Source organism: Sarcophilus harrisii, chromosome 1, assembly GCF_902635505.1.
Source record: "Sarcophilus harrisii chromosome 1, mSarHar1.11, whole genome shotgun sequence".
Classification (NCBI taxonomy): Eukaryota; Metazoa; Chordata; class Mammalia; order Dasyuromorphia; family Dasyuridae; genus Sarcophilus; species Sarcophilus harrisii.
The window spans coordinates 672658687-672683495 of record NC_045426.1 but is presented as its reverse complement, the minus strand read 5'-3'; the positions used below and the strand labels follow the sequence as shown (position 1 = coordinate 672683495).

At 40.7% G+C, this 24809-nt stretch overlaps 1 protein-coding gene across 1 annotated transcript; it reads left to right on the top strand.

The window, feature by feature from the left end:
• Nucleotides 1-5906: 5906 nt before the first annotated feature.
• On the top strand, nt 5907-7410 carry ACTL9 (actin like 9). Its single transcript, XM_003761662.3, has one exon. The coding sequence runs from the start codon at nt 6083-6085 to the stop codon at nt 7337-7339; it is 1257 nt and encodes a 418-aa protein (XP_003761710.1). The 5' UTR covers nt 5907-6082; the 3' UTR covers nt 7340-7410.
• Nucleotides 7411-24809: the final 17399 nt, after the last annotated feature.

The following is a 24809-nucleotide window of genomic DNA, read 5'->3' as shown; positions in this document are numbered from 1 at the left end:
TAATCCCAGTAGTAACACTGCTGGATCAAAGGGTATGCACAGTTTGATAACTTTTTGAGCATAGTTCCAAACTACTCTCCAAAATGGTTGGATTCGTTCACAACTCCACCAACAATGTGATTCTGATTTTCAATGAAGTATTTTCTTCATTCACTTTTTAAATATCTTTTTCTAATTGCCCAATTTGTTCTATGGAATGTTTTTCCATTTCGCCAATTTTATTCTTTAGAGAGCTATTTTCTGTTTCCAGTTCACTAATCCTATTTTTTCAACTTTGTTTTTTATCCCTTGTTTTAAATGAGTGGGTACCTCAACTCTTTGCCAACCTCCCTCTCCTTTTCCCATTTTTTCTTCTACTCTCTTGTGAGAGCCTTTTAATTTCTTTAATTCATCTTTTAGGAAGAGGTCTCCTTTGGGATTCACCTGAGATAATCTGTTTTATTCCTCAGGGTTTAGAGTCTGCCCTCTGTCCCTATAAAAGCTGTCAGTCGTTAAGGTCCTTTTCAATTTTTTGCTCATTTTGTCAGAGAAGAATCAGAGACAAACTAGCAAAGAAAAAAAAAGGAGAAAAACCCCAAATGGAATCTGCTTTTTTGGGGGAGGGGCTGGGTGGTGTTACCGAGCTTCCTCTACAGACTGCGGGGGCAGCAGCGAGGCACTAGCAGGACTGTGTTGCGCCTGCGCTCCGAGACTCTGAGAGCATGCTGAGACATTGTGGGGGAGGGGTGGCCAGGTCCCAAGGAACTCCAGCTGTTTGGGGTTGAATTCTTCACCCCTGGTGTTTTTAGCTTCTCTGCTGGGCTACTGACTTGCTGCCAGGGCAAAGTATCCAAGCCTGTAGCAAAGCTCTCCCCGCAGAGACGGCTGAAATCACACCCCAACCCCCTCCGGTCTGCTTGGCTGATGAGCTGCCTACCGAGCTCTCACTGCTGCTGCCCTCAGCCTGTGCCCGATCTAAAACCGTCCCGCCCTCGAGCAAAAACAGACCTTTCCTGGAGAGTCTCAAGGATGTCTTCTCTTGGTAACTATTTGTGTTTTTTTTTTCAGTCAGGAATTAATTCAGAGGCTTGTAATGAGATGGATTCTGAGAGAAAATGAGGAGCTTACACAGCTGTGTGCCTCCTCGCTGCCATCTTGGCCGGAAGTCCTATTTTTTAAATTGTTGAACTTTTTACTGATTTGATCTATTATTCAAATTAACAATACTTCCCCTGATGTACATATCATTTATCTAAACTCAGATAGAGGTCACTTCATGTGACCAAGAGAGAATTGACTTGATAATATGGCCTAATAATGTAGAATCTGGGCTTTTGATATTCTTTGGCTATATTGTTTACTTCTATAAAGCATCAGATCTATATAAGATATGTAAATTTCATTTTTCATCATCTAAAAGAACTGATCCAGTGTCCCTCCCATAGCTGACAAGAAAGTGTTTACTAAAGAAATGTTACATCTTGCCACCACCCTTGCAGGAATACATGTTAAAGCTGAACTTTAGGAACCAGGGTTTTCCCCCCACCCTTAACTCAATGTTTTCCCTCAATGTCAAGGGGCTGTTACTCAACCTTAACTTATAAAAAATTTTTTGCATTAGCACACCTGCATATTTGGGCATCTAATTGACTTATATATGATTTTTCTTTGTTGCCTTAATGTTTTCATATTTAATAGAATAACAAAATCTGTGAGTCATCCTATGAGTAGAGAATCATAATGCTTAGCAAGTCATTGGGTAAGGAAAAGTAAAATTAATGCAAGTAAACTGTTGTTTGTACTTTATTCTTGAAAATCTAAATAAATAAATAGAGAATGAAAGTCATAGAACAAATCACTAATAAACATGATGTTTTTGCTCTTCTCTCAACCGTGACATACATGTCTGCTGCCTTTTGCTACATACTGGTGGTACTGCTAACTGCCACATTCATCTTCTTTGCCATGCGGCACATTCTAGTGCATGATGACTTGAAGACTGATTACAAGAAAGGAAATGGCAATCCAGTCCAAGAAAACTCCGTGAACAATATGGTCCATGGGGTCACCAAGAATTGGACATCATTGAATAACTAAAAAATAAATAGAACAATTTAATAGACAATTCTCTTGTATTCCCACAATATTTCATCCATGCTTTCTTTCATATCATGTTTCTTTGTGCAGCAAAGTGGCTTGCATTAGATCTCAATATGTCATTTTTGGCATATCAAGTTTAGAGCATGACATTTTACATACAATAGACTTAGTCCAGTTAAGTGCATGCAAAAAACACAAAGTGAAAGAATTCTTTACAATAAGAACCTGTTCTGAGGATTAGTCTGCAATATGATTAGTTACTAAAATAAATAAACAAACAAAGCTTTTATTTAAAAAAAATATTTCTGTCTGTGTAAAGACTATTTAAAAAAAAGACTATTTTTATCTGTGATGCTTGGACAAAGAAATTCAATAGAATTATATATTAGGGAATACAAAAAAATTATGTCTGGTATTGGCAAGTTTGAACTTGTATACCTTAAGCAAGAAACATAATTTTCTGAATAATTAGTCTGTTGGAAGTTTTTGGTTTTTTTTAAATGGTATTTTTTCCCCAAACACATGCAAAGATAGTTTTTAACATTCACCTTCCTAAAATCTTGTGTTCCAGATTTTTCTCCTTCTCTTCCTCCCTCCTCTCCCCCAATACAGCAAGCAATCTGATATAGGTTAAATTGTGCAATTCTTCTAAACATATTTCCATATTCAACATGATGAGCAAAAAAAAAATCAGATCAAAAGAAAAAAAAAGACAGAAAAAAAATCAAGCAAACAAAAAACAACCACAACAACAAAGATGAAAATACTATGCTTTGATCCACATGGTATGACCTGACTATATCTGCAAAAATAAGGATATTGGATTTTTGCTGGATATTTTATATTGGATGACCAAAAGATTTCCCACAATTGTTCCATAACATTCATATATACTTTAATTCTTAAGTATAAATATATAACCTATAAATATATACTAAATTAACTTTTAAAATATTTCAAATGTTTTCATTTATAGTAATCACTTAATAGGAAATTCTGTATTCTAATTATTGTTACAATACAACAATAAAAGAATTTGAAAATTATGCTTTTGAAGTTCAGAACAGAAAGTGATAGTGAACATTGTATAACTATTCTCCCATTCCTCAGTACAATACAATAAAAATCCAAAAGTAAGATTTCTTTTTCAGTGCATTGCTTCAAAATGATAGCCCTTTAAATAGCTTAATCTGCAGCTATAATAAATGCATATTAGCTACATATTAAAACCCAAAATGATCACTAGAATTTATGGAACATTTTGAGATTTGAAAAGTGCTTTACAAGTTTGATCCTCATCACAACCCTAGAGATAGGTACTGTTTTGCTCTCCTTCCCCCTCTTCTTTTACATATGAGAAAGCTGAAAGGCTAATTAAAGGACTTGTTCTGGATCAGACAGAAGTTCAGCTAGGAAGTATAAGAAACTGAATTTGAACTCGGGTTTTCTTTACTCCAGACCCAGTGGTCTACTGAATCAGCTAGATGTCTAATAAGAATTTATTAAGTGCCTTCTAAGGTCCATGAATTATGCTAAAGGCTAAGGAGACAAGAGAAAGGTACAAATCATTCCTGCTCTCAAGGAGTTCACATTCTAACTGGGAAGAGACTCTGAAAATGACTTTCTGGAATCAAAGGCAGGCAATCTCAAAGCAAAGGCATACATTTTAGGGGAAAGGCTTCTTTCTAAGGTGGCATTTGAGCCAGAGAAGTCTGGAGGGAGAAACATTCTAATCAGGGCCCAACCATTGAAAAGGAATAGAATTGGCTTCTGGTGTGAGGAAGATAATAGAATACTCAGAGAGGAATAATGTGTAAGAAGTCAGGAAAAGTGGTTGGGAGGAGCCCGGTTGTGAAGAACAGGGGTTAATACTACAGGCATATCTCTGAGATATTGTGGGTTCAGTTCTAGACCACTGCAATCAAGTGGTTATTGCAATAAAGCAATCATTTTGTTGTTGTTGTTTCCCAGTGCATAGAAAAGTTATGTTTACACTACACTGCCATCATAATTGCATTATTATGTCTTTAAATAAAGCCAACATACATAACTTAATGAAAAAATTTTCAATCCAATTGGATATTAAGTGTTGACTGTATGCAAGACATTGGGATTACAAACAAAAATCAAACCATTTCTTCCCTAAAAGAGTTAATAATTGTTTTGACTTTTTAATGGTATTTTTTATATATGAGCAAAGATAGTTTTTAACATTCTCCTTTGCAAAATCTTGTGTTCCAGATTTTTTTCTCCTTCTCCTCCTCCTTCCCCCCACCCCAAGACTGCTGATATAGATTAAATATGTACAATTCTTTTAAACATATTTCCACATTTGTTGTGCTGAACAGAAAAAAAAATCAGATCAAAAGAGAAAAAAACAAGCAAACAATAACAACAAAAAGATAAAAAATACTATGCTATAAAAACATTCAGTCTCCATATTTTTCTCTCTGGATGTGCATGGCTCGCTCCATCACAAGTCTATTGGAATTGCCTTGAATCATCTCATTGTTGAAAAGAGCCAAGTCCATCATAGTTGATCATCACATAATCTTGTTATTGTGTACAATGTTCTCTTGGTCCTGTTCACTTCATTTAGCATCAGTTCATATAAGTCTTTCCAGGCTTTTCTGAAATTAGCCTGCTTGTCATTTCTTATATAACAATATTCCATTGCATTCATTTACCGTAACTTATTCAACCATTCCCCAACTGATGGACATCCACTCAATTTCTAGTTCCTTGCCACTACAGAAAAGGCTGCTGAAAATAAAATATTTTATTTCTAAAAAAATGCAATTGAACCTTCAGCAAGTCATAATCTTTAATATATCTTCGTCTTGCCTTGTTATTGATGGCTGCTGACCAATCACGTTAGTGGTTGCTAAAGGTTGGGGTGGTTATGGCAATTTCTTAAAATAAGTTAACATTGAAGTTTGATGTATGCATTAACTTTTCCTTTTACTTGAGTACTTGGAGGCCATTGTATTATTTGGCCTGATTTTAATATTGTGTCTCCAGAAATAGGTCTGAGGAGATGTAGGGAGATGGCTGGTCCTGGTCTGTGAAGCAGTTAGAACATACACAAAATTTATTGATTAATCTCGCCATATATGTGTGTGGTTTGTGGCTCCCCAAAATATTTACAATCATAGAATCAAAGATCACTGATCTCAGATGACCATATCTGACAAAAACCAATGAAAAATTTTAAATATTGTGAGAATGACCAAAATGTGACACAGACACAGCGTGAGCACATGTTGGGCAAATGGCACCTGCAGATTTGCTTAAGGCAGGGTTGCCACAAACCTTTAATTTGTAAAAAACAAAAAACAACATCAGTGAAATGAAATAAAGTGAAACGCAAGGTTCCCCTTTATTTGATGGGGACACCAACACTCATTAGTTCTGTGATGGCAGCAGGTGAGTCTTATTCTTTCTCCCCTAAGGACACGCAACTCCTACAGTCATAGTTTTGGAGCTTAGAGACCATCTAAACATTTTACAGAAAGAGAAACTGAGGCCAGAAAGCAGGACTTGCTGAACATGTGATTTGTCACCTGGGTCACCTGGTCACCTGGGTAGGTAAGTTGTAAGATAAGAGGCTTACACAGTGACCATACGACCCCTATTTGCTTCCCCCCAACAATGTCATTGCCTGGGTCATTAGCTGTTGACTGACAGCCACTGGGTGGCAAGGTGCCCCAGAAAGGCCCAGAGTTAGAGAAGTCCAAGGGAAAGATGGTCTCCTCCCATTGTGAAGGGAGAGAAGTGGGGGAGGGGTGGGAAAGAGTGATGTCATAATTCAGCAATAATATGAAAATCTTCCTTAATTCCTTCTTTCTTAGTCTCCCTCAGCTTTGGCCTGGTCTTCTCCAGCTCCGGCCCAGATAAGCCCAGCAGCCATTGCCCTAGTCCTGGCTTGGTTGTTGAGTATTAGGGAGGTGGCTCTGGCCCGTGTTCCCACTTGCTGAGTCTCATTTGCCGTTCGTCAGTAGCCATGGACTTGCACTTAGATGACTCCCAGGCACTCAGTCACCCTCCTAGTCTCCACAAGGGACATTCCCAGACCACCACAATACTAGACGACGTGAGCCTGCAGTTGGATGGAGATGTCCCCTTTGTTCTGGGAGATGGGCTTTTAGAGAAGACAGGAGCTGTGGTCATCGACATGGGCACAGGCACTTGCAAGTCTGGCTTTGCCGGCCAGGCAAAGCCCATGTCCACCGTGGCCACCATGCTCGGCCGCCTACCAGAGAAGGCTTCAACAGCAAGCCAGCCTCAGCTGCCCACCTTCATCGGGGAGAGTGCTAGAGAGCACCCGGGACTCAGCCTGATCCAGCCCCTGAGGAACGGCATCATCGTGGACTGGGAGGCAGCCGAGACCCTCTGGCACTACATTTTCTACAATGACTTGGGAGTGGCCCCTGAGGATCACGCCCTCCTTCTCTCCGATCCACCATTCAGCCCCACGACCAACCGGGAAAAGCTGGTGGAGGTGGTGTTCGAGTCCCTTCGCTCTCCAGGAATGTACGTGGCCTACCAGTCAGTGCTCTCCGTCTATGCCCATGGACTGGTCAGTGGGCTGGTGGTGGATACGGGCCATGGTGTGACCCACACCGTCCCAGTCTATCAGGGCTATAACCTGCCCCACGCCACCGAGCGGATGGATTTAGCGGGGGCCCACCTGACAGCCTTCCTGGCAGAGATGCTTCGGGGTGCCGGCTACCCCTTCAGTGACCGGGACACCTCCCTGGTAGAGAGCATCAAACACCAATGCTGCTATGTTGCTGCCGACTTCATCACGGAGCAGAAACAGCCCGCCAAGGCCAACCGAGAGACCTTCCAGCTGCCCGACGGCCAGGTCATCAGCCTTGGCAAAGAGCGTTTCCAGTGCCCCGAGCTGCTCTTCAACCCCCCAGAAATACCAGGACTTGTACCACTGGGCATCCCTGACATGGCCAAGGAAAGCCTGAGGAAGGTGCCCAACGAGGCCCGTGAAGACGTTTCCCAGAATGTCCTGCTTTGTGGGGGTTCTTCCCTCTTTCCGGGGCTGGAGCAGCGGTTCACCAAGGAGCTGCTCCAAGGGGCACCTCCCCAGACCTGCATAGCCGTGTGTGCCCAGCCCCTAAGGAACTACTCTGTGTGGATTGGAGGGTCCATCCTTGCTTCTCTCCGAGCTTTTCAATCCTGCTGGATCCAACGGGCCCAGTATGAGGAGCAGGGCCCCTACATCGTCTATCAGAAGTGCTATTGATGCCAGTGGGTAGGCGGGTGGGTACCAAGGAAGCAATAAAGGAAGAAGCTATATGAACCCAGAGCCAAGCCCCCTGCTTTGTCCTCTCATGTTGTACTCCTGTTGCCTGTTGTCCCCACCCCCAGACTTTTCTGTTCTCTTCATCCTCCTCTTATTGCTTCTCCCTTCTCCCCTCAAAACCACAGGCAGCCTGGCAGACAGTATTAACAGGATCCGGGTATGACTCCCAGCTCTGCAAGTGTGACCGTGGGCAAATTATTTAATTCTCAGCTCCAGGCACCCAGGAACTCCTGATCTCTAGAATGAACAAGGGCATCCTCCAAGTTGGAAACATCCAACTCAGGATCAGTGTTTAGTCACCTGTGCTCAAGGAAAGAAAAACAAAACTGAGAAGGCAACACATTGGATAGACAGGAAAAGAGAGCACCGGAGACCAGTGTGCTGAGTGGACTGCTCCTCGGGATTCAGCTGTTGCCTTGCTTTGGTGAAGCATCCTCCATCTGCTGCCATCTTAAGATTGCTTCATGATGCCCAGATCCTTCAAGCACAGAGCATATGTGTCCCTGGAAGTGACTTGGGAGAGCTCAGTCACCAGATGCATGGGATGCTTTCCAGACTCATTACTTCAGGCTTGTAGATTTAGAACTGGAAGGGACTTTAGTAATCATTTAATTCATCCTTTCTTCTCCCCATTCCCATTTTACAGATTTGAGAAATGAAACTCAGAGGAAGGGAGAGGGGTCACACCACTGGGGCATAAGATCTAGGATCTGAACTTGGATCATGTAGCTCCTGCTTTGTCACATGACCCCCATTTTTCTCTGGATCTCTTTGGAGTTTCTGCCTTTCCCAGAAAGTTTTGCCCCTCTCTCAGTTGTGGTTTAAATTTCATGTCCAAGTCTGTTTTCACTAGCAGCTATTGGGCTTGATATGGGGTGCCATTTTTTTATGCCTTCAGTTTCTTTCAAGATTTAGTCTGTAGCTTATATTCATTGTTTTGAAGTTTGGAACTCCTCATCTGGGGGCTCTCTAGCCCTCAGTCCATTGATAGAGCAAAGATAAAAGACAATCCAATGATGTCTCATTTTCTTTCTTTTTTTTTTTATTTAATAGCCTTTTATTTACAGGATATATACATGGGTAACTTTACAGCATTAACAATTGCCAAACCTCTTGTTCCAATTTTTCACCTCTTACCCCCCCACCCCCTCCCCTAGATGGCAGGATGACCAGTAGATGTTAAATATTTTAAAATATAAAGTAGATACACAATAAGTATACATGACCAAAACATTATTTTGCTGTACAAAAAGAATCAGACTCTGAAGTATTGTACAATTAGCTTGTGAAGGAAATCAAACATGCAGGTGGGCAAAAATATAGGGATTGGGAATTCAATGTAATGGTTTTTAGTCATCTCCCAGAGTTCTTTCTCTGGGCGTAGCTAGTTCAGTTCATTACTGCTCCATTGGAAATGATTTGGTTGATCTCGTTGCTGAGGATGGCCTGGTCCATCAGAACTGGTCATCATATAGTATTGTTTTGAAGTATATAATGATCTCCTGGTCCTGCTCATTTCACTCAGCATCAGTTCGTGTAAGTCTCTCCAGGCCTTTCTGAAATTATCCTGTTGGTCATTTCTTACAGAACAGTAATATTCCATAATATTCATATACCACAATTTATTCAGCCATTCTCCAACTGATGGACATCCATTCAGTTTCCAGTTTTTAGCCACTACAAAAAGGGCTGCCACAAACATTCGTGCACATACAGGTCCCTTTCCCTTCTTTAGTATCTCTTTGGGATATAAGCCTAGTAGTAACACTGCTGGATCAAAGGGTATGCACAGTTTGATTACTTTTTGAGCATAGTTCCAAACTACTCTCCAAAATGGTTGGATTCGTTCACAACTCCACCAACAATGTGATGTCTCATTTTCAACTAGATTTTCTATTTCCATTTATTTCCCTGCCTTCGTTTAGAAAGGTCAGTTCAGAAGCATGTCTGACCAGAAGTGGGGTGGTAGTCAGGGCTTAATACCAATCAATGATTCAATAAAAACTTATTAAATGCCTACTATGATCCAGACACTGCTGTGAATTTGAGTTACAAAGATAGACAAATAAGTCCCTGCCCTCAGAGTGCTTATACTCTACAGGGATATGTGGGATGTTCAGGGAGGACTAGCATGTCTGGTGTGACAACTTGCCAAGCCCTTTTCAGGGCTGCTCATCCATCTTTGGTGACCACCTTCATCCAACTCTCACCTATGGCTCCAAGAAATTGCAGCATGAACAGCGGCAGGTAAAACCGTCTCGACAAATGGGCTAAATTAGGTTGGGATAACCAAAGGGTCTCAAGCCCATCAGTGAATTAGGGGGATGTCAATCCAATCATGTAAAGGCTAAACGGGCAGTTGAGAACAATTTGTTCCAGTGGCCACGGAGGCGGCTGAAGCAAGGATTGTGAAATGCTTAGAGCTTGGCCAGATATCAGAGCTGCCAAGGTCACCCACTATTTCCTGGGTCATCACCTGGATCTTGCCGCTGGACCTCAATGACTCTGGGAGAGTGAGTTGGAGGAGTTTGTGAAACTGCCTCACAAATTCAAGGTGTGCAGAAGTGATTCCTGTGATGTCATTTTTCCTCTTCAAAAACAAAAGATGAACAGCAAAAAAATTAGAAAAATCACAGTGATTCAGTCATGACTAGAAGCTTTCTTTGTCTTCTGTCTCAATTTCTTTTGTTTCCTCCTGGGCTCAGCTTACTTTTCTGCTGCTTCTATTAATACCTTCATATAATTTCTTCTCCTGGCTCCTTGATCACTTCTAATGTCTCAAATCAGGACCTGTTGATGATCCAAGTGACTTACTTTTATAAACTTCATGAGGTAAAATATAAGAAATCTGTCTTTTAGGCATGAGTCTGACATTTTTTTTGCCATTTATAACTTTAAAACTCTAAAAGTTGACATACAAATGAGCTGATAGGTCACAGTACCTGCTAGTCTGTCTGACTTCAAACAGGTCCTCTTTCTAAAGTCATTAGTTGGGTGATTTTTTTTTTATCTACTCTGTCTCTCAAAACTTCATCTGAGAGGTTATTTTCCACAAATTAATTTTAAAATTTCTTTCTTAGACAAATGTTCTTTGCTTGCCCCATTCTACAATTCAACTATTCATATATGTTTTTTTATTTATTTAATAGCCTTTTATTTACAGCTTATATGCATGGGTAACTTTACAGCATTAACAATTGTCAAACCTCTTGTTCCAATTTTTCATCTTTTACCCCCCCCCCCCCCCCCCCAGATGGCAGGATGACCAGTAGATGTTTAATATATTAAAATATAAATTAGATACACAATAAGTATACATGACCAAAACGTTATTTTGCTGTACAAAAAGAATCAGACTCTGAAATATTGTACAATTAGCTTGTGAAGGAAATCAGAAATGCAGGTGGGCATAAATATAGGGATTGGGAATTCAATGTAATGGTTTTTAGTCATCACCCAGAGTTCTTTCTCTGGGCGTAGCTGGTTCAATTCATTACTGCTCCATTGGAAATGATTTGGTTGATCTCCTTGCTGAGGATGGCCAGGTCCATCAGAACTGGTCATCATATAGTATTGTTGTTGAAGTATAACTATTCATATATGAAAGAAGGACCTGTCTCAATAATTCATAAACTCCCTGCTTCACTCAGTGAGCCAGAACCAAAAGGACATTGTACAAAATAACAAGATTATGTGATCAACTGTGGTGCACTTGGTCCTTTTCAACAATGGTATAATTCAAGGCAATTTCAATAGACTTGGAAATAGACTCTGTATCTGGAGAGAGCACTATGGAGACTGAATGTGGATTGAAGCATAATACTTTTTACCTTTTGTTAATTTTTTTTCTTTCTCATGGTTTTTTTCTCCTTTGATCAGATTTTTCTTGTACATCATGACAAATTCGGAAATATATATAAAAGAATTGCACATATTTAACTATCAGATTACTTGCTCTCTTGGGAGAGGAGAGGTAAGGGAAGGAGGGAGAAAAATCTGGCACACAATTTTTTTTTATTATAACTTTTATTGACAAAACATATGCATGGGTAATTTTTCAAAATTGATCCTTGCAAAGACTTCTGTTCCAACTTATTTCCTCCTTCCCTCCACCTTCTCCTCTAGATGGCAGGTAGTCCCATACATGTTAAACATGTTAAAGTATATGTTAAATATTATGTATATACATATATATACATATTTATACAGTTATCTTGCTACACAAGAAAAATCGGATTTAGAAAGAAGCTAAAAATAACTTGGAAAGAACAAAAATGCAAGCAAAACAATAACAAGGAGTGTAAATGCTATGCTGTGGTCCACACTCATTTCCCAGTGTGGAATACAAATTTTACAAAAATGAATGTTGAAAACTATCTTTACATGTATTGGGAAAAATAAAATACTATTGAAAAGGGAAAAAAGAGCTGCTTCACTTTTGCCTTTATATCTCCAATACCTAAAACAGTACCTGGCATATAGAAAGTATTTAATAAATGTTTATTATTGACTGATTCCAGTTGAATTGACCGAAATTGCCCTTTTAGCTTTTCCTAATATGCTGACAGGCTTTAAATATAAAGGAAAATACTATTATAGGAGGTGGCACTTGAGCTTTGGGGATTCAAAGAGATGAGGAAGAAGAGCTCTCCTGACATGGAATACATCTTGTGAAAAGGTGCATATTACCTATTACCATAGCTGGGGACCATGCTCAATGGAGTCAGTGTCAGATGGAAGCCAAGATCCTAGGATGTATGAAGAGAATATAGTGTACAGAACTAGGGAGTCTGCCCGCCCTCTGCCCTGGCCAGACAACAGCTGGGAAAAAATGTTTTCAATCCTGAGCACTTTTGGAAGAATGTTGATACGTCTGAGAGTATCCTGAGGACGGTATCAAGGAAAGTGAAAGACTTTGCAATTATCATGGGAGGATCCATTTGGAAGAACTGGGGATGTTTAGCCTGAAGAAAAGAAAATTCAGGGGGAAACTAAAAGTTGTATTTTTTCAAATATTTAAAATTTCGCCGGGCGTGGTGGCGCGCGCCTGTAGTCCTAGCTACTCGGGAGGCTGAGGCTGGAGGATCGCTTGAGCCCAGGAGTTCTGGGCTGCCGTGTGCTATGCCGATCGGGTGTCCGCACTAAGTTCGGCATCAATATGGTGACCCCCTGGGAACGGGGGACCACCAGGTTGCCTAAGGAGGGGTGAACCGGCCCAGGTCGGAAACGGAGCAGGTCAAATATTTAAAATTTCATTTTCAAATATTTGAAGGGCAATCACCTGAAAAATAAATAGAACCTGCTCTGCTTGGCCCCAGAGAGCAGAACTAGACATGGAAGCTACAAATTGGGACATAATGTCAGAAAAAGCTTCCTGCTGATGAAAGCTGGTCCAAAGTGGCGTGAGCTTCCTAGGGAGGTAATGGGTGCCCCCCTCGCTGAGCTGTGTAGCCCCTTCCTAGAGGTGCTGGTATCATGATCTTCCTCCTCCTCTTTTACCTCCAACTACTAGGAAGTTGGACTCCACACTTGTCTCTGAGAAGTGAGCTTTTGCTTTATCTTTCTGGGGTTAGGTCTCTAGAAACTTACCAGATAAATTCTTACCATGCTTCTGCTTGGATACCCTCCCCTGCTTTCCAACACCCCTGTATGTATTATTGCCCTCCCTTAAATTATAAGTTCCCTGAGGACAGGTACTATGTTATTTATATTTGTGTTACTCAGTTCTTAGTACAAGGCTTGGCACATAAAAGTTCTGAAATTAATCAATTATCAAATCCATCCATCTATCTATGAATCTATAGCTCTCTGTGTGTCTTATCTATTTTCTCTATCTCTCATATCTGTCTGTCTCTGTGTCTGTGTGTGTGTGTGTGTCTGTCTCTGTGTCTCTGTCTCTCTCTCTCTCATTATGGTTCTGCCTTCTTATAATTTCCACATTGTTACTTGCTCTGCCCTCTGGGATTAATCAAGAAAAAAAAATAATCAAAAAATCCTTTTCTGTTCTAGGGATCTCAAACTCACAGCCCCTGGACCTCACGCCCATAAGCCCTGAAATAATTTGGAGTAGAGTACAGCCTGAACAATATTAAAATGTAATTGGGAAATATTTAACAAGATAATTTTTTGTTCAGTCATGTCCAACTCTATTACCCTATTTGGGTTTTTTTTGGGGAGCAGAGATACTGGAGAGATTTGGCATTTTCTTCTCCAACACATTTTACAGATGAGGAAACTGAGATATAGAGAGACTAAATATCTTCAACCTCTTAAAATCACAGAGCCAGCAAGTAGATGAGTTAGGATTTGAATCCAGATCTTCCTACTCTAAATCAGGGGTGGGGAACTTTTTTCCTTCAAAGCGTGATTTGGATATTTATAACATCATTCATAGGCCATTCAAAATTATCAACTTAAAAACTCAAGCAATAAGAGGTTGTTGTACCTAGCTTTCAGCTTGCCATCACCTGCAGTTGCCTTGGCAGGGCCAGACCAAATGATTTCGAAGGCCTTGTATGACCCCTCCCCTCAGCCCCTACTCTAAATCAAGGATCAGTCACATTTGGTGGCATAGGTGCTATGTTCCCTGAACCCTTATCTCTTTTGGATGACCGTGTGATCTGTGCCTGAAGAACTTCATTATAAGGTGGTTGGCTTTTCAAGAGAGAGCCAGCTATACAAATACAAAAATTTCCCCAAATCACAGAATTCCTCCAAGGTCAACTTTGACCTGAAGAAAAATCTCCTGTCATCCTCGAAAACTAACCTTCAGTCGCACCGCTTAAGGGATTCCAGTAAATGGGACTCCACTACTCCCTTCCCCCAAGGCAGCATAGCCCACTTTGGGGATTCCCTCTTTCTAGCTAAATTTCACATGTCACAATTGAGAGGAGTTACATAGAGGACAGCACCAGAAATGAGCAGAAGTTACTAAGAGACATATTTCAGATTGAATTTAGGAAAAACTTCCTAAGAGCAGAACTGGCCCAACATGCAATGGGCTGCCTCAAGAGTTAGCGGGTCCCCCTCCACCGGAGCTCTTCAAGCAGAGTCTGGACAACAAATATTGACTGGTATGTTATAGTAACAATTTCCTTTGAATCTTGAAGGCACCTTCCAGATCGGAATGTTCTCTCTCCCACTCCTTCATCTGCAAGTGACCTCTCTGGCTGGGGACTCTGAGGCACATTGATTTTCCTGGGCTCCATAATTGATGTATTTCATAATTGAGTTCATCAATGAGAACATTTGCAAGTTCCCAGCTCCAGCGGCTGTCACATTTGCCACTCCTCCCACACACTGTTTGACCGGGACAGTTACAGGGGTGGAATGGAGTGGGGGAAGGAGACGTTGCTTTCCTCAGCTCAGAGAACGTTTCCCACTTTGCCAATAACCCCTAACAATTCTGCAGTAGAATCTGTAAAATGTCACTGACAAGATGTCCCCTTGTTTTGACCAAAGTCACTACTAGGAATTTTTCTGTGTCCGACTATACATAATTTGCTCTCAGTTGAGAGTAGGGAAAGGGGTGAGCGATGCAGGGGACTGTTGGCAGAATTCACTCAAGCCCTCATGTGATAAGTTTGCATTTTAAGTAATTATTTTTTGGTAATTTAAGTCCTAAACTCTACTTTTTTTCTATGCTTCTGAGGTCTACAAGTACTGTCAACACTCTCTAAATTCAGTGCCCTGGGGTAGAGCTCAAATCACCATGCCCTAGTTATGACTCTACTTTTGACCTTTGTTTGAAGAGAACACTGAAATATGTCATTTTTTCCCTTGGGGCCATCACTCTGCTTTCATGCTGGGAAAAGGTCACAGGATCATAACTTCTGAGCTGGAAGGGACTTTAGAGGTCATTGGGTCCACCCCCCTCATTTTATATGAGGAAAATGAGTTCAAGGGATTTCCCCCAACTTCACAGTGGTAGAAAGTTTTCACAGGATCATAGATACAGAGCCACAAGAGATCTCAGAGACCATGTATACCTCTATTGTACAGCTGAGGAAATCAGCTCAAGGAAACAAAATGACCTTTCACTATGGCAAGGCAATAAACATTAAAGGTGAGATTTGAATTCAGAGCCTCAGACTCCAGAGTTAGTATTCTTTACATTACATCACAGTCTGGATGGATGAGCAAACTGCTAGCACTGGGGTCAAAGGTTTGAGCTTGAAGTTTTCTTCTTCTTCTTTTTTTAGTGAGGCAATTGGGGTTAAGTGACTTGCCCAGGATCACACCGCTAGAAAGTGTTAAGTGTCTGAGGTCGAATTTAAACTTAGATCTTCCTGACTTCAGGGCCGTTGCTCTATCCACTGCGCCATCCAGCTGCCTCATTAAGCTTGAAGTTTTGCTTTCCAAAGGAATCGCTGTGTGACCTTGGGAGAAATTGCCCTCGCTTGGAAAAGCCTCAGTTTCCTGCTCTATAAAATGATCGGCATAGAGAGGCTCTCTAAGCGTATGCATCTAACGATGATGACAAGAAGGGGAAGTGCCCCAGCCAGGACAGGGAGTTAGACCTAGTTCCTAATTTTAGCTCTGCCCATTCCCTCCCTCCCCCGCCCCCCTTACGGTGTGACCGTAAGTAGTGTGGGCAGGACATAACCGCTCGGCCGCACGCCCGCGGAGCGGGCTGGGGAGGAGGGGAGAGAAAGAAGAGGGGAAGAAGCAAAAAGGGGCCCTGGGGAGCAGGAGGGTCAGGGGAGAACCTCAGTCAAACTGTTTTTTGCTTAGATTTGGAGAAAAGCCTGCACCGGGGACCTGGGGAAGCTGCTGGGAGGGGAGGGGGAGGAGGAGGAAGGTGAAAAGAGAGGGGGAATGAGAAGAGGTGAAGAACCTAAAGGACCCCAAGTAAAAGTTTATTGGACTCTTCTTTTGCCAAGGGACTCATCCTGGGGTCAAACAGCTCTGTTCTTTCTGGATAATTCCTCTCTCAGTCTCTTTTTCTTTCCTTCCCTCTCCCTCCCTCCCTTTCCTTTTCCCTTTTCCTCTCCTTCTCCTTCCCTCTCTCTTTCCCTCCCTCTTTCTGACCACCTCTCCATTAAATTTGTAATAATCTCAGTTTTCCCATTTCCATTCTTTCCAGATTACAATCTATCTTTCATGCAACTACTAAAAAATTTTCCTAAAACATGGCTGTTACCAAGGCAATCTCCATGGCTCTAAAATTTTCAGTAGCTCCCTATTGCTTTTAAGATCAAATACTATTCTATTTTGCATCTTTCTTCAATCTACCCCTTCAGATTTATCTTACATTATTTTCTTTCATACACTCTTCATTCTAGCCAGACTGGCCTAGAACTCAACTCTTCTTCACTCACGAACTATGGTACATGCATGGAATTCAAAGGCAGAATTACGGAGTTCAAATCCCACAAATAACACTGCAGATCTCATCATTTTCTTGGTCTCCCTTTGATACATGCTTGCTGGTCTTTTATCTCTTGTTTCTGGTCTTTGATGTTTGCTCCCTAGCTTGTAGTACTGCTTTCTAGGCTGTGTTTTCCAGTTTCTGGTCCCTAGTTTCTGATTTTTCTTCCTCATTTTGTCATTTATTTTCAATCTCTTCCTGTCCATTGACCCTTTCCTTACTGCTTACAAAAACTCTCATACCTCCCCTATTCTTAAAAAAAAACACAAAAAACCCTTAATTGATTTGATCATTGATGCTGGCTATTTTCCCATATTTCTCCAGTAACGGAGAAGGCTATCTATTATCAGCACTGCCATTTTCTCTCCTCCTCACTTCTAACCCTTTTGCAGTCTAGCTTCTTCTCTCATCAATTCACTGAAGGTGCTTCTCCAAAATTATCTATGATCTGGATTGCCAGGTCTACTAGCCTTTTCTCAATCCTCATTCTTCTTAATGTCAATGACATCTTCTCTTAGATGCTCTTTCCTCTATGGATTTTCATGGCATTGTTTTTTCCTGGTTCCCCTACTCGTCCGAGTATTGTTTTTAGTCTCTTTTGCTGGTTCTTCTGGATCACCTCCACTTATACTGTAGGTGTCCCCCAATGTTCTGTCCAGTGGCCTCTTTTGTCCCCCTATTCTTTACCAGGAGTTCTTAACTTTTTTGCATCATTGGGTCTTTTGGCAGCCTGGTGAATTCTAGGGGCCCCTTCTCAGGATTATGTTTTCTGATCCCTGAAAGAAGTGATCAATTTCAGTTAAGAGGTAAGTGAAAATAAAGATGTATTTTTTCTCCTATCCAATTTCACAAACCCCCTGAAATCTCTCTACAGATTTCTTCCAATGCTCCATGCAATCTCTCCTAGTGATCACCTCAAATCCCATAGATCTTATGATCATCTCTATGAAGATAATCCCATAGGTATATATTTTCAACCCTAATTTCTTTTCTGAGCGCCAATCCTGAATTGCCTTTTGGATACCCTTGAAATGGAAGTCTTCTTATGGGTATCTCAAACAACACTTTAAAAATATATCTCACTATCTTCCTCCTCACCTCAAAACACCCGTCTCTCTTCCAAACTTTCCTAGTACCATTTAACAAATCATCACCACCTCAATTGCTGTGACTCACAAATTCAATGGCTTTTGGTAGCTTTGGACACACACAATCTTTTTTCTTTTTTTTTTTTCTTTTTCTTTTTTCTTTCTTTCTTTCCTTTTCTTTTTCTTTTTTTCTTTTTCTTTTTTTTTTTTTTTTTTTTTTTTTTTTTTTTTTTTTTTTGCTGAGGCAATTGGGGTTAAGTGACTTGTCCAGGGTCATATAGCTAGGAAGTGTTTCGTGTCTAAGACCAGATTTGAATTTAGGTCCTCCTGACTTCAGGACTGATGCTCTATCCACTGCGCCATCTAGCTGCCCCCCACACAATCTATTTTCAGATATTATTTCTGCCTTCACAACATTTCATAAGTGCCCTTTTCTCCCTACTCACTTCCTCGCATCTAGTTTCAATTATTTGCAATAGCTGCTGGTGGGTCTCCCTGCCTCAAATCTTTCCCCATTCCAATTCATTTTCCACTCAGTTGCCACAATGGTTTTTGTAAAATATAGGTCTGAGCCACGTTAATCTACTCAACAAACTTCATTGGTTTCCTATGAACTTCCAGGATCAAATATAAAATTGTACTAGCCATTTAAAGTCCTTCATATCCTGGTCCCTTCCTTCTTTTCTAGTCTCCTTATCCTTTATCCCTCACCACAGACTCGAAGATCCAGCTATAATGGATTATTCTCATTCATGATTCTCCTTTGGAAAACTTGGCTTTCCATCATGCCTGGGCATTTTTGCTCCTAGATTCCCTCCTCATTTCTACCTCCTAGTTTCCTCATCTTCCTTTAAAGAAGCTCAAATCTCACCTTTTATAGGAGGCCTCTCTCTCCCCAATTCCTTGCTTCTTAGGGGATCTCTTCCATTTACTCTTTAAATATATTGTATGTTCATAGTTTATAGTTCAAACCCTTAATAACCTAGCTGACTCTTTATATTTTCAATATTTTTATGCCTTAGTCCCTGACAAATACTCTATAATCCAGCAGCTTTTCTCCCGGTTATTTCACAAATAAGACATTTCATCTCTTGGCTCCAGGAGTTTTCTCTGGCTCTTCCCCCATACCTAGAATGTTTTCCTCCTAATCTCTATCTGTTAACTTTCCTGACTTCCTTCCCTACTAAAATTCTACCTTCTACAGGAAATCTCTCTCAGTTCCTTTAAATTTGAGTGCCTTCTCTTAATTATTTCCTATTTCTCCTATATATAACTTATCTATACATATTTGCTTGTTGTCTTCCCCATTAGAGTGTGAACTCCTAGGAGGCAAAATATATTCCCTGAAACCATCCCCCTTATTGTTTTTATACATCAATTGAATTCTATTAGATTTCATATGATTTAGGAGAACCAAGTGATGTGTTTGGGGTTCAGCACCAAATAATGAGATTAGAGATACCAAATGTTGGCATTTGGTCACCGAAGAATTCACAATGGTCATTCTCTTTGGCAAAAGGTAGTTTTATTTAAGAGAAAAGATTACAGACAAAGAGATACAATAGAGACTAGGAGTGGTTAATGTGAACTAGAATTGGGGGGAGCATTTAGTTAGCAGGGAAAAGGGTTTTAACAATTTATGATGGAAAGGACAAGTTCCCTAGTGGAACTCACAATTAACCAGGAGAAAGGGAACACCCCATGAGGTTGAAATGTGCCCTTAGCTGGCACGTTAAATCTACAGGAGTTTAGCACACTAAAAAAGTTAGTTATTTATAAGGAGGAAGAATAGAGGCATAGTGGGGGATAAAGGGGAGACAGCACGTGGCATGGAGGAGGGGGAGGAAAAGGGAAAAGACACCACTAGACTGAGTGCCTTGATGGACTGATTTAAAAGGGATTCAGCAAAGATGGAACGGGCCCTGGACAGATTTATAGGGGAACTTTAACCTCAGGAGTTTGACATAACTCAGATTTTTGACCTGATATAACAAGGTAGGGCTACCCCAGGACTGTGAGGCTAAACTGATCCCCACAAATACCCTTCCCCAGGGAGCAATTCCATCAATACTTCAGTCATTCTCTGCCAGCCATAACTCGTTCCTCAGGACTTCATCATATTCATATACTATATTTGTTCAATTATTTCAAAATTAATGGGCATCTCCTCAGCTTCCAATAATTTAAAAAAGTGCTGCTATTAATGGTTTTATATACATGGGTCCATTTTCTCCTTTGATCCCATTGGGACATCAACTCAGTAATAGTCTACGAGGTCAAAATATATGTACAGTTTAATATCATTTTGGGTATGACTCCAAATTGTTTTACAGATAAATTTCTTTTTCCCAGGTTTATCCACACTCAAGAAACATGACCAACTGGGGCAGAAGTCCTGTGATTACTGAGAAGCACAGCCTATATCCAAAGTCTGGGAATCTGGACAATTATTGTTGTTCAGTGATATTTTATAATTCTCCTCTGTTCCAAGCTAAATTATCATAGTTCTTTCAACTAATCCCTGATCCTCACATCCTCATCATTCTGATGGTCCTCCTCAATCAATCAATCAACTTGTGACCCCAATTCTTTGTGACCCCATGAGGGATTTTCTTGGCAAAAAAATACTTAAGTGGTTTGCCATTTCCTTCTCATTTTACAGATGAAGAAACTGAGGTAAAGTTAAGTGCTCAGGGACACACAGCTAGTAAGTTTCTAAGACTGAATTTGACCTTAGGAGGAAGTCTTTCCAAATCCAGTTCCAGCCTTCTTATTTACCAAATAACCTTGCTCAGTCTGCTTAAAGGTTAGATGGGCCTTAACTGTAATGGGAGATCATAGAAGAAGGCTGAAGCTGTCCTGGAGAGAAGATTCTCTAAGAAGCTCCTCATCTGCCCAGGATCCCTGGTTCCAGGGGGCCAAGAGTACTTCTATCTTTTTCTTTAGCATCCTTATCCCTTGGCTTAGATCTCTGACTTTCCTCAAATTTTTTCTGGTTTCTGAGAACTCATGTTCTCAGACCTGATCCCAGACAAAAGGGTTCCCTCCTTGCTCTCCTTCTGTCCAATACCTTGCATCTATTTTATAGACACCTATATAAAGACATGTTTCTCTCTTAAAAGCACAGCTTAGTTCATTTTTGTCTCTGTATCCCAAGTTGATTGATTGATTGAGGAGGGCCATCAGAATGATGAGGATGTGAGGATCAGGGATTAGTTGAAAGAACTATGATAATTTAGCTTGGAACAGAGGAGAATTATAAAATATCAGAGCAAGAAGGGTCTTAGAGATCATTGTACCCAACTACCTCATTACTGAGTAAACAAAGTCCTAAAAAAATGAAGGGACTTGACCAAGATTGGCCGAACCAGGACTAAAATGTCTTCTGAATCAAAATATAGCGTTCTTTGCTCTAGATCACTCTTAGTGGTGGGTTTGGGAGTATCGATTTTACATTCTTCAAATTTATTTTCCAATTGCTTTTTAAATTGGTAAACATTGTTTTGACATAAGTGAAGAAAACCAAACAAATACACAAACAAGCACTCACCAACATGATATATTTCCCTTGAAACAGTTTAGCAAAATGGTTACACAAATTTTGGCTGTTAGGAAATAAAATAAAAAACCTTCACATTGCTGAAGGAGCATCATATATATGGCAAAGGGATTAGGCACAAAAGACAGTCTGTTTAGACTGTCTTGGCCTTGAGAGACCATCTTTGGAGAGGTTGAAGGAGGAGGCAACCATGAATCAGCTGAAAGGTCTACAATTGGCCCCTGGTTCCTAACTACTATTTATTTTATTTTATTTTATTTTGCTGAGGCAATTGGGGTTAAGTGATTTGCCCAGGGTCAAACAGCTAGAAAGTATTAAATGTTTGAGGTTAGATTTGAACTCAGGTCCTCCGGACTTCAGGGCTGGTGCTTTATTCATTGTGCCACCTAGCTGCCCCTGGTTCCCAACTTCTGAACCCTCAACGCCCTTCTCTGGCGAGGGTCCGGGATCTGAAGCCTTGATCCTTCCCTCTGTGCCATAGTCCCAGAGACAAATGGGAACACAGAGTCAGACCTTCTTCTCCAGAGACCTTTGAACATTGGTTGAGATCCTTCTTTCTGGAGACGGAGCTTGATGCCCTCATAAAGTAGAAGGCAGACATTCCTTGCTCCAGCCTTGATGAGTCTTGCCCATCACATCAGCCGGCTCAGAGCCTGTTCAGAACTTGCGCTCTGATAGTTGAAGGTGGCAACTCCATCACGTCCACACCCCCGTAACTCTTGGGTCAGTGAGTTTGGCCAGCACCCACTTAAAGTTTGGCAGCCCCAATTCCTGCCCTCAGTAAGCCTTCATATTGCTGAGACTCTGGCTGATCCAAGTCAGAAACTACCAAAAGAGCTACCCACAGTGATTGTGGGAGAAAGCAAGTCAAACCACATTCCTCCACCAGCAACAGCTGGAGTGAATTAGGGAAGTTTGCCAGGAGGAGGCCTTTGCTGAACGTGTGAAGTTGGGGTCTGCCTGAGGTTCCTAGGAGGCTGAGCAGGAAAAGAAAGGGGGGAAGGGCTGGCTAATCCAACCTGGATCATCTTTGATGAGTTTGTAAAATCTCTAAGCCGCACAAAAGCTTCATCTTACCCAGGTTTCCTATGAAAAAAAAATCACTTATCTCACCATTGGTTTCTATCTCAACCTTTGCTCAGGAATCTATTGTATTTGCAGAAGCTTCCATCCACTTTTTAGAGCCTCTGTTTACCAGGGACATCAAAGGTTTCAGGAAAGAGTTTCTTCTCCCTTAAACCCAGACCTTCAGACCCTTTGATCTCACACTAGCTTCCTGGGACTAAGAGTCCTTTTTCAGAGAGAGAGAAACTAAGACATCCTCAGGGAGATAGGACAAGACTTTCTCTAAGTCAGGATTTTTCTCAGTCCTACCAAGGCCATGTACTCTGGGTACCCCAGAAAGGTAAATGTTTATAAAATATTACCACATTCTGATTTTCACAACTGTGGAGGGAAGTACTATTTTTATCCCCATTTCACAGATGAGGAAACTGAGGCAAGAAGACATTAAGTGACTTGTCCAGAGTCGCAAAATTAGTAAATGATTAGACAGATAGATAGATAGATAGATAGATGGATGGGTAGATGGGTGGATGGAGGGATGGATGGATGGATAGATATACTCAGATTGATGAATAGAAGAATAGATAGGAATAGATAGAAAAATAGATAAATAGATAGATGATAGATACTCAGATTGACACATAGATAGAAAGAGAGATAGGATAGCTAAAAGGATAAATGGACAAATAAACAGGCAGATGATAAATGGATGATTAGAAGAATAGAAGGATGGATGGATGGGTTACCCTATATATCTCTTATTTACTCAAAGTTTTATATAGAGGCAGCTAGGTGACATAGTGTACTTGGCCTGGAGTCAAGAAGACCTTGATTCAAATTCTGCCTCAGAACTTTTTAATTCTGTAACCCTGGGCAAGTCACTTAACCTCTCTCAGCCTCAGTTTCCTCAACTGCAAAATGGTCATAACAATAGCATCTACCTCATGGATTTATTGTGAGGATCAAATGAGATATCACAATATCTATAACATAGTAAGTGCTTTTAAAAAATGCTTATTATTTTTCCTTGCTTGACATAATGGTTAGGGTGCTGGTCCTAAAGTCATGAAGACTTAAATTCAAATCCTGTCTCAGCATATAGGTTGTATAGAAACAAAAGATATCCATAAAAAAATAAAGAAAAAAAAATCTAGTTGTTTACTAGCTAGTCAAGCCTTAACTCCTCAGTTCTTCAGTTTCTTCATTTGAAAATGGAGATAATTTATAAGCTGATTGTGAGGATCAAATGGAATATTATACATAAAATACTTTGCAGATCTTAAAGTATTGTATAAATGTTGGCTATTTGAGTAGTAGTAGTAATAGTATTAGTAATAGTAGCAGAAGCATCAGAAAAAATAGGGGTAGTAGTAGTAATTATAGTAGCAGCAGCAGTAGTAATAGTATTAGTAATAGTTGCAGAAGCAACAGCAATGATAGAGGTAGTAGTGGTAGTAATAATAGCAGCAGCAACAATAGTAGTGGTAGTAATAGTAGTAGTGGTAGTAGTAATGGTGGTGGTAGTGGTAGTGGTAGTAGTAGCAGTAGCAGTAGTAGTAGTAGTAGTAGTAATAGTAATAGTAGCAGTAGTAGCAGCAGCAGTAATAATAGTGCTATTATTAATGGTGGTGGTGGTAACAGTAGTAGTGATGGTCGTGATGGTAGTAATAGTAGTAGTAGCAGTAATAGCAGTAGCAGCAGCAGCAGCAATAGTAGTAGTCATAGAAGCAGCAATAGTAGTAATAGTAGTAGCAGCAGAAACAGCAATAGTAGTGGTAGTAGTAGTAGCAGCAGTGACAGCAGCAGCAGCAACAGTAGCAGTAATAGTAGTAGTAGTAGTATTTACTATTGAGGCACTGTTATATATCCCTCAGGGGAATGGAAACACTCCAAGGGCAGGAATTAATTTCTTTTTTATCTTTGGAAACCCAGCACCTGCTACAGTACCTGGCGATGGTAGATGTTAGTAAATGTTTGTAAAATTATTAGGATGGGGGCCAGAAGGCCAGAAGGAACAAACACAGGGGGGTGGGAGGAGTTGAAGGAGAGGACAGAGAATGAGGGATCTGCTACAGGTTCGATCACTGAAAGAACTGAGATTGTTGCTAGAGAGCTGAGATGAGCACTTATCTGTCACAGTTACCATTTGATGCTACATCTATAACAAAAGGATTAGGTGACTAGACATGGAGGCGAAAGGATACTTAAACATGAACGGAACCAATTTTCTGCAGTACTTTTTTGTATTTGTGGTACCTAAGATTCTTGGAAGTTTCTCCAAAGGGGAGCAGAACAGAATTTGTAATATATCCCACCAGAAGTGAGACC

Coding starts and splice junctions, on each gene's coding strand:
- ACTL9 (XM_003761662.3), top strand. CDS start 6,083: ATGGACTTGCACTTAGATGACTCCCAGGCACTCAGTCACCCTCCTAGT.